The following is a 14,782-nucleotide window of genomic DNA, read 5'->3' as shown; positions in this document are numbered from 1 at the left end:
GTACATGTTGGCTAGAGAAGGATACATCTGGAGGGTTTAAAAAAAGCAAATCTACTTATTAGGGCTTTCTCCAGCCCCTGGCAGCTTATGTGTCCCTAGCCACAACTCCGCTCCCATCTGGTGACCCGAGGTCCCCTCCATTGCAGCAGCCAACCTGACGAAGTCGGCAGCCGCAATCAATCGTGCTAACGTAGCTGGGATCCTTCTGTGCAGGCATAGTACTGCATCTGCTCCGAATGCTTCCAGCTGCGAGGGTGCAACCATGCATTCATGTAGGAGGCTGCTGACCTTTCCAGGTCGGCTGCTGCAACGGAGAGGACTCCGGCCACCGGCTCAGAGCGGAGCTGCAGAGAGGGACACATAAGTTGGGGTTGGAGGAAGCCCCTGGTAAGTAGATCTGTTTTTTAACCCCCTGGACGTATCCTTTAAGGCTGGGGTCTCAAACTCGCGGCCCATTTGCGGCCCTCGATACAATATTTTGTGGCCCTCGCTGGCAAAAACTTCCTTATAGTTCGCTTCAGTGCTCCCAGGTAATCCGCCGCATTCCCGCCGCTAAATGAGGGCTGCAGAGCCCCCAAATCGCCCGGGGGGCAGTCCGCCGGCATTTTCTGGAAGGGGCAGAGCTTTCAGCTTCAGCTCTGCCCCTCCTGACGTCAACCGCCGCACGAATCGCCACCTCTCCCCGCCCCTCTCTGTGAAGGAAGAGTGAGAGGGGCGGGCAGAGGCGGCAATGCGCCGCGATTGTGAAATTCCTTATGCGGCCCAGCCTCATCCTGACTTTGCCTCCTGCGGCCCTCAGGTAAATTGAGTTTGAGAACCCTGCTTTAAGGTGTACTTGAGGTGACATGTGACCCGATGAGATAGACATGTGGATGTACAGTGCCAATCACACAAATAACAAGGCTGTATTACTATTTTTCTGTCTGAAAAAGTTTTAGTACCACGATTGTGAAAAATAATAAAATTTAAAATACATGTATACACATACTTATATGAAGTACATTTCTCCCTGAATAAAAAGCACTACAAAATGACTTTTCTACTGTATTCTTGCCACTTACAGTAGGCTGGTTTTGGACTTATCCGTTCCCTCAGGGCCAGGGTATTCTCAGGGTTTTATTTATTTTTACAAGCAGTTACTGAACGACAGTCCCAATTGCCAAAACAGTGTGCATGCGAGTAGGGAGGCTGGCCAACATCTTTGTACAGATCCTTGCCAGTTATTGTTTTTTGTAAAGAGTAAAGAAGCTACTGAGAATCCCCCATGTGGAGATGGACGAATCCCAAACCTTCAGTTTTTTGCTGCCTACTATAAGTAACAGCAATTTAAGAGAAAGGTAATTTATGGTGCATTTTACTCCGGAAGAAATGTACTTCTTTATAAGTATGTGCACACATGTATTCTACATTTTGCAATTCATTGCGATAGTGGTCCTTTAACCACTTGACGCCATCCATTGAAGAGTTAAAACAGGCACGTGTACATTATATGTATATTTCGGATTCAGTTCCCACACATTCAGTATGGTGTTCTTAATTCATAAGCTCATCCCTTAGGCCAGAAACCCACTAGGAGCGATTTACAATCGCTAGTAATTTGCAAAAGCTCTTGCTAATGCAATGCTATGGGGGATTTTTTTAAAATCACATCGCTCAAGTGGGATCACACCCATAGCATTACATTAGCAAGAGTTTTCAAATCACAAAGCGCTCAGAAAATAAATCGCTCCTAGAGGGTTTCTGGCCTTATTGTGGGAAACCAAGAGACAAACCCGGACACATATGAACAGGGCAACAGGAAAGTATGGGTCCGTTCCACATATCTGTTGGTCTGATGCCATCCTCAACTGTTGGCCTTCCTCATGGTGTGGATATACATCATGGTCATACCATGCAGTTGTTTATATGTAACATATACCTTGCCAAATGGGGGCGCAGTGTAGATTTCTGACTGGGGTCCATGGTTCCCTAGCCACAGGTCACTGGGTAGATTAGGTAGCTAGCATGCTTGAGGTGATCCAATAGTCTGCATTCCCCTACAGAATAGTAGGCACATCCCTAACGTCTTGGCACCCTACTCCTCTGCAGAGGATCCAACATCTGTCTGCTACAGGCATGTACCCCTGCACGCCCCTTTCCACAGTCGTCCAGTCAGAGGATGGAGGCATGTCTTTTGATGAATGCCATTTGGAAGATTAAGATGTCATCCAGGCAGCACTGTAATTGATGTAGTTTTGTATAATTATTGAGCTCTTGGGATACAGTGGTGAGACAGGCGACACAGTGCCTACGTCTACTCTTGCTAATAAAGGTACAACGCTGGGGATGTACCTACTAATCTTCAGGGCAAGTAGGACTAGTGGGTCACCCCAAGCACATTATCTCTGGGTTTAGAGCATGACCTCCACTGATGCAGAGTTCACACTTATCAGTATGGAAAACAGAATGTTTTTTCACATGCTTTATTATAATTTTTTTTTGCATTTGTATGCATTTTTCGTGTGTGTATTTTCAGGGTTTCTAATGAGAATTTGCGTTCAATGTGCAACTTTACGTGGAAACATGGAAGCTAGTCTACTTTAAGGGACCCAGCAGGAAATCTCATAGAAAACAGTTCTCCAATCACAACACCTTCTTACAGCACAAAGCTTTGTGATTGGTGAAATAGTGTGGGCTTAATTAACTACAACCTATTGGAAACCTAGACGTTTGAGAGGGTGCTGTCCACGCAATCACATTAGCTGAATTTCCCTATTAGGTTTCCTGCTGGGTCCCCGAAAGTTGACTGGCGCAGAAAGATTGCAATTTTTAAACAGAAGTAAGATTCACCATTGACTTCAGCTATATGTGCACTGAACATATTTTCACAAATATGCACACAATTTTGAATAAGTGTGAACCCTGCCTGGAAGACTGACTCACACAAGCTATTAAAAAAAAGCACTGCTATACTGTTAGAAATATACAAATGCACAGATATAACAATAACACTAATAATCACTTTTCAGGATTCTGCATAACAGATGATGATGTTCAGCATAACATTATAAATAAGGAGATGGAGCATCACTTTGCTAACTGGATCTGTTTTTCCCTTATTTCCCGGCCCCCATCCCCGTATGCGCACGGGTTGCTCAGTGTGGCGGGCGACCGGCATGCCACCCCAGCAACATCTCGGAACCCCCGTGCATACACGACCTACCTTTGCTGTCAGCCCGCTATATACCACCATCAATTCATCCGGCAGGAAGGACGAAGAGCCGCTCTGCACTGTGGGAGAAGGAGGAGCACTGATGCCGGGGGAATACTTCCGGTTTAGGAATTGAGGAGGTTTCCATGGTGACAGTCGCTGCCTTCTACAGGCACTCAGGCAGAACACCCTGTGGTATTTTGAAGTGCAAGGCGCCATAGTGTTTATGGGCAAAGATATTAATGCTATGAATTAAACTACAAATGTCATTACGCCAATGGCTGCAAGCTTTGAGAAGCATAAACTGTGTGGTAGTTGTCTTTTTGCAGTTAAATGACAAAAATAATTTGTTATGTTTTTATTTTTGTTTGCAGTGAGCTATACCACCCAACCTTTTGAGGAAACAAAGAGGGACACTTTAAAAGTGGACCTGAACTCTTGCACAGGAGAGAAGGAAAACTGATAAATCCAAACTGTGTCCACCCTGTGTGTATATATACAGCCTAATTCTTCCTTTTCAGAAAGTAATGAGCCAGTGTAATTGAGCTGTCAACTATCTGCGGAGCGTGAAACATGGGCGTGGCCATGACATTGTATGGGCGGAGCTAACGTAATGATGTAACAGCGAGGCATAAGAAAGCAGTGTTTACGCCGTGATGTGGTCAAATGAGGATTCGCATCATGGGTGTGCAGAAACTGTGTGATGCTATTTAACAGTATACCGTAACCGCAAAGCAGCAAACATAGCCAACTATGACCATTAAATAATAAATGCAGCAACAGTTACCCCAGACACCAGAAAATAAACACAATGTGGGTAACATGTCAGCACAAAATAAACGCAATGTGGGCAACATTTCAGCACAAAATAAACTCAATGTGGGCAACATGTCAGCACAAAATAAACGCAATGTGGGCAACATGTCAGCACAAAATAAACGCAATGTGGGCAACATTTTAGCACAAAATAAATGCAATGTAGGCAACATTTCAGCACAAAATAAACGCAATGTGGGCAACATGTCAGCACAAAATAAACGCAATGTGGGCAACATGTCAGCACAAAATAAACGCAATGTGGGCAACATTTCAGCACAAAATAAACGCAATGTGGGCAACTTTTCAGCACAAAATAAACGCAATGTGGGCAACATTTCAGCACAAAATAAACGCAATGGGCAACATGACAGCACAAAATAAATTCAATGGGGGCAACATTTTAGCAGAAAATAACGCAATTTGGGCAGCATTTCACCTGGGAAAAAAATGTACTTACCTGACAGAAGTCTTCTCTCCCGGCCGGCCTCTGGCGTGCAGCTCCCCCAGGGATCTTGCTCCTCCAATCTCCCATGCTGGAATGCAATAGCAGGGCTACGGGAAGATGGCGCCCGAAGCCCTGTACTGGAGACACAAATAGTCTCCAGTACAGGGCTTTGGCAGCCATCTTCCTGTAGCCCTGCTCTGCCTGCCGGAGACTATGCAGGTTGGAGCGGGGCTGCAGACCATGAACTGGCGCAGTGTCTACTAGACGCTGCGGCCAGTTTATTCAATAGTACAGTGGCCAGAGTCCTGAGGCCGGGATGTCCCGCGGCTAAAAGCGGGACGTTTCCCGGGACCTCATGCAGCCTGGCACAGCGGACCCCGAAGGCGGGACACGTCTCGGGTAAAGCGGGACATATGGTCACCGTAGTTAATGTGTAAACACTAGGCATAAGCCTGCCCGTTTAACACGGGCGCTAGGGCTAAGCTGCGAACCCCCTTACCACCACCTTGCCCATGCCGCAAGCCGTGCTTCCTGCGGCGCGGTTTGCATGTAATCAGAAATGAATCGCAAAATGCAGCAAATTTCATGTAGTGCAAAACAGACACAATTATCTTTCAGATGTAACGTAATGCAGCTGAATGCCAGTGTTTGTAACCCTGCGCATCAGCATTTTTATTACCTCCTTGCTACTATTGTTAATGTCACATTAATTTATTATATTATCATATAATTGCACTTTCCTTTTTTGTAACTGCATGTGGTGTAGATACCTTCTTTTAAAAAACTTTAATCACATATCATAATTTTTTCACAACATAAAAATACTTTTTGGAGCCATTTCTCAGACCATGGTCTCCATTTCTCAAAGGGGCATAAGGGGCATACAGCCCCTTGGGAAACTACTTTTATTTTTGTATGGGAAAAGGGTGTAATCATCAAATATTTATTTGAGTTAGATCTCTTCTATTAATTTGGTAAAAGGGTTTAAAAATGAAAATAGCGTACTACTGTATAAAAGTGTGATGTACACTGTGGGCTGATTTATGAAAGCTGAATTAAATGACCATTTTGGAGAGAATGACTCTATAGTGTATTTAAGAAGAAAAGGGTGCCACACATTAATCATGATGCCACATTCAAAATTTACAAATCCATTCTCAGTTATCACTGCGGAGCTTTATGCTTCATAGTGCTGTAGTGATGACCATCCAGTAGACGGCAATGCAGCTTTTTAATCATGGATTTTGTTTATGAAAATACTTATAAATCCCTGCAAGGTCAAATAAACATCATATTAGATTTTTAATTTTTTTAGCCTGCCTTCCCATTCCCTTAAAAGCATGCTTTTAATGTAGCTACATGTTAAATTTTATGCCAGGTATTACAGATAGGTAAAATATAAGTACTTTATATTATCAATATTCTACCGGGTGCAGCACAAAAAACCTGCCTGTCATGAAACCATAGCAAACCCCTGCTTAAATGCTTTCATGTCTAATACCAACCCCTCCTCTCATGGCAATCACCTTCATTTTTTTAAACAATACAAGTTTACTAACGCAGCACATCAGGATTACACATAATGAAAGGTGAACAATACACCAGTAAACAGTAGTACATGAAGTCAACAGTATAAGCAACATAACATATTGGGACCCAAAAACTGGGTTGATAAATAATTTATAAAGCTATCATGTACATTAAGTGACATATATAGTGTGTCAAGTGACACACATCAGCTGCATAGTCATTATTTGAACACTAATGAACACAAAGTCAGTGTAAATTAACAGATAAACAGTCAATCATAAATAACAGTAACAAGTGCATCACTCGGATGACTGGTCAAAACTTGCAAAATCCTACCAATCCTTCAATGAGACAGCCAGGTGCATGGGTAATGCGCAGCAACCCGCAGAGCAGAGTCAACCAGTTAACCTGAGATAAGAACTTAAGATGTATAAAGAGCAGAAAAAGAGAAGTGGTGGGGTGGGGGCAGGAGGGGGTCCGACCAGGGAAAAGAACCATCCGTGTCGAGGAGGAAAGAAGATTACAAGAGTCACCGGCAGCCATTATTACAAATCACTGAGTGAATTCAGAGGAAAACAATTTAATCCATTCACCCCAAATTCTATTGAATTTTCGGGGACAGTTCCTGTTGCGGTATCGTCGATCGAGCGGGGAATCTATACGGCAGGTCATCGGACCTGTCGGATATTATTAATCGAGCCATCAGCGGCTTGATTGATAAGGGAAATAAACTCCATGTATGCCCAGCATAACACAAATACTAACCTATCCCTATTGCAGTATCTCAGCTATATAATAACACCAAGCACCCAATTTAACAGACTCTCCCTAAATAGCCTATTGAAACAGTTTAGTACTTCTGAATGTTGGGTGGCCAGGAAGAGACAGTCACATAAATCTCATTACCAGTCTAACAGCAACCAGTTTGGCTTGGGACTATAGACCTTACAGGTGTGTGTGTGTTAGGGTGACCATATTTTGATTTCCAAAAAAGAGGACGATCACAACAGCATGTGGGCGTGGTCATGGGTGGGGCCAAATATACAAGACCTTAGCAGTGTGCTGTCCAACTTCGCAGGCATGGAGGGTCGTTTTTTTTTTCCAGACCACATGGCGGAGGCCGGCCGACCACAAAATGCAATCAGATTCGCAGAATATTTCCCCACAAAATGCAATGAGATTGGCAGCATATTTCCCCACAAATGCAATAAGATTGGCAGCAGATTTCCCCACTAATGCAATCTTATTGGCAGCAGATTTCCCCACTAATGCAATCTAATTGGCAGCACATTTCCCCACAAATGCAATCTTATTGGCAGCACATTTCCCCACAAATGCAATCTTATTGGCAGCACATTTCCCCACAAATGCAATGAGATTGGCAGCACATTTCCCCACAAATGCTATGAGATTGGCAGCACATTTCCCCACAAATGCAATGAGATTGGCAGCACATTTCCCCACAAATGCTATGAGATTGGCAGCACATTTCCCCACAAATGCAATGAGATTGGCAGCACATTTCCCCACAAATGCAATGAGATTGGCAGCACATTTCTCCACAAATGCAATGAGATTGGCAGCACATTTCCCCACAAAATGCTCTTTCCCCCATGCTGCGTGCGGCTGCCTAAATATACCTCCCTTGTTCTCCTCTGACCAAGTCACCAACGCAAAGAGTGCGACTGGACAGATCATTGGAGGGGATAATAAGATAACAGAGTGGCTGGAGAAGAAGGCAAGGGAGTCCACGCACCTCATGGAGCTGGTGGAAGCCCCAAGTATGAAAAGAAAACTATTAAACATCTCAGAATTCCTTTAAAGGAAACCTGTAATGTCTTTAAAAAAAGTTTCACTTACTTGGAGCTTCTGCCAGCCCCCTGCAGCCTCCGTGGGCACACGCCGTCTCTGAACGATCCACCAGTCCCCCGCCGCAGCTAAGTTTTGTTCTTGCGGACTTGCAAGTCAACGTCCACTGCCCCTGGCCACACAAACGTCCTCATTCACACTCCCATCACCAAGAGCATCCTGCACAGTACGAGAAAACCTTGCACTGCACCCGCGCAGGACACTCATGGCGAAGGGAACACGAACGTAGATGCGCATGGCCAGGGACATCGACTTGCGAGAATAAAACTTGGCTGCAACAGGAGACAAGAGGACTTTTTTTTTTTAAGATATTACAGGTTGAATAGCATATAACAAGCATGTATACAGGGTGTCTAACAAGTGTCCAGCTTGTGTTGAAGTACTGTGGCTGGCAAGGGCTTGGAGTTTTCTACACAGTGCACAGCATGCAGAACACTAGTAGTGGCTGAGGCTGCACTCTGCTTCTCCCTCTATTGTCAGCTCACCTCTCCCCCTCCAATCTCAGCCTCCTCTCTCTGTCCTGTGTCAGGCTGTCCACATTTCTTCTCCCCCTCCCATCTGAGGCTTCCTTATCTTATCCCCGGCATTCCGATGACTTGCTTTCACACACAGCCTGTGTGTTATTGCCACTGGCTTGTTTCCGCCTCCTCCCCTAGCTGTCGGCACTTCCTAGCTCACTTCTCCTGCAGCCCAGCCCAAGCTGCAGAAGAACAGCTTGCAGAGATCCACTGAGGCTGAGATGAGTCGAATACTGCGAGCCCAAGGCAGAAGAATTGTTTGCAGAGATTCTCTGCAAGCGGTTCTTCTGCTGCTTGGGCTTGCAGTATTCGGCTCATCTCAGCCTCAGTGGATCTCTGCAAGCGGTTCTTCTGTCGCTGGCTCGCAGTGTTCGGCTCATCTCAGCCCAATGGATCTCTGCAAGTGTCTTTGGCTCTCTTTACTTCACCGGACATTTCAGAAATCCGGTGGGACAGCCCGGACAGGTCTGAAAAAGTGGACCTGTCCGGGCAAAAGAGGACGCATGGTCAGCCTAGTGTGTGTGTGTGTGTGGGGGGGGGGGGGCGCTAATCCCCAGGCCATCTTTGCAAAGCACCCCAGTGTTTTGCGTTAAAAGACTCTTTACCCACTTCTGTGCTCCTGAAGAAGAACCTAAGAGCAGGAGCGTTGCTAGGATACTAAGAGATCCGGGGTACTTTTGGGCACTCCAGATGAAAAATCAGTGTGGCCATACAATGGAATGTGGGTGTGGTCATGGGTGGAGCTAAAATTACATGAACTTAACAGCGGTCTAAGTAGGTCAGCTCAGCAAAATGTTGGCTGGAGCCCCCATCTCTTAATAATAAAAAATGCAGCATATCACATAAATAGGCTGTGTGCTAGTCTCCTGCCAGTTCCCCATATCATTCCCTGACCTTCTAGTGGACCGCCTCCCATGCTCCCACAGACCTCCCATTGAGGCACCTCAACTCCAAGCCTGACCCCATACAACAACCATAGCGCCCTGCATGTCCCCATAAAGGCATCACATCACCTGGCATAGCATCACATGCCCACATAGAGGAACCATATCACCCAGCATACCCCCATTGCTGTGTGCTGTTATGCCATGCTGGGTGCTATGGTGCCTTTATGGGGCACACTGGGTGCTGTAATGCCATGCTGGGTGCTGTTGTGCTATGCTGGGTGCTGTGTCATGCCATGCTGGGTGCTCTGATGCCTCCGTGGGGAATGCTGGGTACTGTGTGTTGCCATGCTGGGTGCTGTGGTGCCTCTACACTGCCTGGGGGACATCCGGGGCACCCCAAGGGGCATGTGCCACTGATCTTTGGGGCTAGCAACGCCCATGCCTAAGAGTAATAGTATGGGGCTATTATGCAGGATTGCTGCTAAGGTTTTTGTGGCCCCAAGCGGCACATAATTTGTGGCTCATCCCAGTGAGAGGCCCCTTCTCCCATAATAATAGATAGTCAAAGGTTCTCCTCCCCCCACATAGGGCATTGGTGTTAGTGTGGGAGTATGTCGCTTTCTGCTACCTCCCCATTCCCAATGCTGACAAACCCGAGGTCAGAGGCGACGGGAAGAGAGCAGAACAAAGAGATTCTGCAGCACACCTGAAATGCAGGAAATGAGCAATTACCTCAGTACAGCATCTGAAGTGTATTCTGTCACTGTGCCGCCCTTACCTCTGTTCACGTTGTTGTTTTGGGGTCTGTGTGTGAGTGATGGTGTGGCAGCGGGGGCCATACTAGTCACAAACAGGGCAGACCTGGCAGCATGGGAGGCCCCAGCTATGAGTAAGGCCCCAAGCTGCTGCTTGGTTTGCCTGGGCCAAGCAGCACCCCAGGTATTATGGTTCTATCTGGTGACCTCCATAATAGTGGGGTGACCAAATATTCTTCCCTGTACTGGCAAATAGGTAAAGGGACAGTTTTTTACCCCTCGCCTTTTTACACAAATGGTAAAAGTAAAAACAAAATACCAGGATCACAAGAAAAAAAAATCTATAACAAAAAACACATCTACCTGCCTAGTAGAGAACTGGTAATAAACAGACCACTTAAAGTGAACCTCCAGACTAAAAATCTACTCAGCAGAACTGAAAAGGCTTGGTGTTTCTTTAACAGTTTCACAGCATCAGAACTTTGGTTTTTTTACCAAAGCATCATTTTTAGCTGCATTTTTAGCTAAGCTCCACCCATCAAAGAAAACTGCCCTGGCTTTTTTCCCTGATGCTGTGCAAAGCATGATGGGATTTTCTATGTTGTTATTCACATTGCCTAGCAACTGGGAGGGGTGATCAGCACACAGGACAGTTGGAACTGTGTCTCATGCTCCCTGTCACCTCATTTCAACCAAAAAGGTGGCTGCCCTCATGAAATCAAACATTTGCCTGTTCTTTTAAAACAGGGTGGGTAAGAGATTATATTACCTATCTATTTTAATTAACGTAACTAATGTAACTTAATGACAGTATGTTTGTTTAGGCCGAAGTTCCTCTTTAATGATTATCTGTTCCATAATAATCTAGGAAATATAACATTTCATGGCTTTAGCGATCCATCACATTTGTTTCCATTGACTGTATGGCAAATCTCTTAAAATATCAAAACATCTTTTAAAACTGGATATCTATTATCCTGAACATTCATTTATATTTATTTGAAAATCATTTTAAAGTCATTGTGATTCCTTGCTGTGAGTTTATTTTAAACAAATGTGGTATTTCATATGAACCCTCTGAAGTAATCATGTACACTGTTGAAATGCATCATACGAGTACTTGTACAAAAAAAAATTAGGTCAGGTGAGGAAACAACTATCTAATCCTGGCTTAGGTCTCCATTGTAATATATCTTTAGGTAAAAAGCAGCTTAGAAGGGCTGACTGATCCATTGATCATCACACCAACATGAGTTCCTCAGAGCTGGACTATCCAAAGCAACTCTTACACTATAATGAAGGATTTTTAGTCTCAAAAGTAAGTCTATTTATGATATATATTTATTATGAGACAGCTTTTCTTTACAGTTCATGCTGTTATCTCCTGTTGCATGCATGTGCACAATATTACTTATTGTAGAACTGCTTGTACAGTATACATTTTAAGATGATTCAACCTCTTAATATTTTTTATGTAGACTTTTTGCAAATCGAACACGGCTTATATTGCATAGCTAGCCGCACATGGATATATTTTACTGTATTATATCTATGTAATTGAAATGAAAGAATGAAGAATAATTTAAAGTACTGTAATCTATTTTTAATGATTGAGTTCATTTAATGTTATTCAAATTTTCCTATCCAGTTAGTGGTATCCAACTGTATAAAGTGGAATAAATAACTCAGTTGCCTTTTAATGTACTGTAAGAACACTATTAATCTCTTTAACAGTACATTACAATACAGTTATATAGATAGATATATCTTTATGAAATATGATCTGCTTTTCACGCACATTTTAAAGCTATATAATAAGAACCCAGAACAAGTAAGAGTGCATAACATTATGGATGTTCATTTTTTTTATTATAGAAAATGCCCCAGAGTTAGAGATTTGTTTGTGGTGGTCAAAGTATTTTGGCCATTAAATAAAGCAAATGTAGTAAATTATAAAAGTCTTTAAAGAGGAACTCCAGTGAAAATAATGTAGTAAAAAAAAGTGCTTCATTTTTTACCATAATTATGGATAAATGATTTAGTCAGTGTTTGCTCATTGTAAAATCTTTCCTCTCCCAGATTCACATTCTGACATGTATTACATGGTGACATTGTTACTGTGGGCAGGTTATGTAGCTGCTCCTAGCTGTTTTGGCTGTTACAGACAGCTGTAAACAGCTAATTCCTGTCTGTGAACATTGTTACATTGTGACAGTTTGCCCAGAGTACCGCGGTACTCAGAGCTTCTTGTGGGAGGGGTTTCAGCACAAAATCAGTCATACAGCGCTCCCTGATGGTCTGTTTGTGAAAATCATTATATTTCTCATGTAAAAGGGGGTATCAGCTACTGATTGAGATAAAGTTCAATTCGAGGTTGGAGTTTCTCCTTAAATTAAAACACAAGGAATGAGAGATGTTTGAGGCAGTCGGGGCATGAGTTGTTAAAGTGACCCTGAGATGGGGACTTATATATAAAATATACATACCTGGGACTTCCTCCAGCCCCCTTCAGGCATATCGCTCCCATGCTGTCCTCCTCCGCCTCCTCATTCTTCTGAAATTGGCCCCGAAAAGTGCTCCAGTCCAGGGTCAACTGTGCATGCACCGTTCCGGCCACACGCACCTCCCTGTCTTGCTCCCGTCGCTGGGAGCATTCAGTGGCTGCACAGTACCACTGCATAGGTGCAGAACGCTCCCGGTGACAGTAGCAAGACAGGGAGGTGCGCTGGCCCTGACTGGATGACTTACCCAGGCAAAGGAGGAAGGCGTGGGAGCAATATGCCTAGAGGGGGCTGGAGGAAGCTCCAAGTATGTATATTTTATATATAAGTCCCCATCTCAGGTGCACTTTAACATAGCGGAATCAGGAGCTTAAAGATAGGTTTGGATGTTGTCAGCATATAAGTAATACTGAAAATCAAAAGAAATTGATACGTTGCCCAAAACCATAGGTATAGATAGAGAAGGGAAGGGGTCTGAGGACCGAACCTTGGATTACTCCAAGAGAGAGGGGGCGTGAGAAGGAGGTGGTGCAGGAGTGTGAGTATTAAACTCTGAAGATCCTATCTGATTCTGAGATAAGATGAAAGCCCTGAGAGAGCAAAACACTGGATGCCCAGAGAGGATAGTTTGGAAGTCAGTAATCAAAAGTATTTTTAAAGTTGAATTAAAAAAGTAGATAAAGCAGTTCAGCATTCAGCGAAATCATATTTGTAACAGTGTGTAAAGTGTTACCTTATAAAATTCCATTACATTTTGCCCATAGAACTAATCAGAAGCTGCTGAATCTGCACTGACTGTACTCTAGCAGGATAGGGAGAGTTACTGTATGTTAACATAAGCACGCTAAAAAACAAGATGGCGATGATGCTGCAGTCCACAACATACAGGCATTTAAAGGGACTCCGAGCAGTGCAGTAACTATGAAAAGATGAATATCATTTTGAAGCTCTCTTTCTCCTCTTTCCAACGACACATAAACGGGCGTCCTACGCCGCCGCTGCGATTTCGATCGCTAAAATATCGGAAACTAAAAGGCGTAGGGTGGCAGTTTATGTGTCGTTGGAAAGTGGAGAAAGAGATCTTCAAAATAATATGCATCTTTCCATAGTTACTTGTATTACACAGGACGACTTTTCCCCAAAGTCAGCAGCTGAATGGAGCTGCCGACTTTGGGGGAAAGTCGCTCTGTGTAATACAAGCAACTATGGAAAGATGCATACCATTTTGAAGCTCTCTTTCTCCTCTTTCCAACGAAACATAATGCCTTTTAGTTTTCGTTATTTTCACGATCAAAATCGCGTTTGCCGCAATTTCAATAGCGAGAATAGCGTAAACTTAAAGGCGTAGGGCGGCAGTTTATATATTGTTGGAAAGAGGAGAAAGAGAGCTTCAAAATAGTATGCATCTTTCCATAGTTTTTGCACTGCTCGGAGTCCCTTTAACTCTTCCTGTACTGGAAACAAATATTAGACTTATGTCTCTGGTCTTTTTTTTTGCTTCAGTGTCTCTTTAAAACCCATAATACCAGCTCAAGAAATTACAATTCTTGTTTAAACCTTCATCTACAATTTTGAACAAATGTGTATATTTTGTCCCTTTTGTTAGTCTTATGCGATTTGAAACCACCCATTAATACAGCGACGAGAACATTGCTTAACTACCTGCGGACCGAGCGAGTACGAATCTACGTCGGGCAGGGGGAGCTGCGGTCCTGACCGGACGAAAACTCTACGTCCCATTGACTGTGCGCCCCAGCCCGTCCGCGTCGCTCGGTCCGCTCTGCCCCCGCCGCAATGTGTTGCCCTGCCGCCTCTATTTCATTGGCTCCTGGCCCTGTCATTCATGTAAGCCGTTCCCATTGGCTTACATGGAATGACAGGGTCAGGAGCCATAGCGACGGCAGAGAGAGCAGCCTGCGGCGGGGACAGAGCAGCGTGTACGACGGGAGCGACGGTAACTTGCGGCGATTCCTCGGGAAGCGGCGGTTTGCTGGACCAGCACCCTCTGGTCCTTAAGGGGGCAGAGGGTGCTGGTCCAGAAAGGGTTAAACTGTGTCCACATAAGCAAAAATGTGTGGGCACTGGCAGATCAGTATACAGCATTTGCTATTGTTTTGTTTTGTTGCTGTTATTAGCAAACCTGTGCTGATTCATACACTCATGTAGAGTTTGTCCTGTTTCTGCCACATAAATTCCTTTGGGGTCCAAGTCTGAAGAAGGCGTATTGGCAGAAAGTTTACTCCTTTTCCTCTAAGCCAATAAATGGTA

The 14,782-nt window shown here is 44.2% G+C and overlaps 2 protein-coding genes across 5 annotated transcripts in view; one reads left to right on the top strand and one right to left on the bottom strand.

The window, feature by feature from the left end:
- The window catches only part of AKAP17A (A-kinase anchoring protein 17A), a 126,835-nt gene that overhangs the window by 13,800 nt on the left and 98,253 nt on the right, over positions 1-14,782 (bottom strand). The window contains exon 1 of one of the 2 annotated variants that reach the window (XM_068269941.1): positions 3,203-3,343. The exons of the other annotated variant lie outside the window; for it this stretch is intronic. The gene's annotated coding sequence lies outside the window, so the exon portion shown is untranslated. Of the gene's footprint in view, positions 1-3,202; positions 3,344-14,782 lie in introns of those variants that run through there. 2 annotated transcript variants of the gene reach the window in all.
- Positions 3,285-14,782, top strand: part of LOC137546914 (acetylserotonin O-methyltransferase-like) — a 66,446-nt gene continuing 54,948 nt past the window's right edge. Inside the window, exons 1-3 of one of the 3 annotated variants that reach the window (XM_068269944.1) lie at positions 3,285-3,385; positions 3,565-3,676; positions 11,213-11,331. In XM_068269944.1, the coding sequence (XP_068126045.1) occupies positions 11,263-11,331 (69 nt within the window). In that variant the 5' untranslated portion in view covers positions 3,285-3,385; positions 3,565-3,676; positions 11,213-11,262. Of the gene's footprint in view, positions 3,502-3,564; positions 3,677-11,212; positions 11,332-14,782 lie in introns of those variants that run through there. The other 2 variants (XM_068269945.1, XM_068269946.1) reach the window with 2 other exon arrangements.

The sequence above is a fragment of the Hyperolius riggenbachi genome, chromosome 2, assembly GCF_040937935.1.
Source record: "Hyperolius riggenbachi isolate aHypRig1 chromosome 2, aHypRig1.pri, whole genome shotgun sequence".
In the NCBI taxonomy this organism is placed as follows: Eukaryota; Metazoa; Chordata; class Amphibia; order Anura; family Hyperoliidae; genus Hyperolius; species Hyperolius riggenbachi.
The sequence above is the reverse complement of the archived record's forward strand: the minus strand, read 5'-3'. Positions and strand labels throughout refer to the sequence as shown.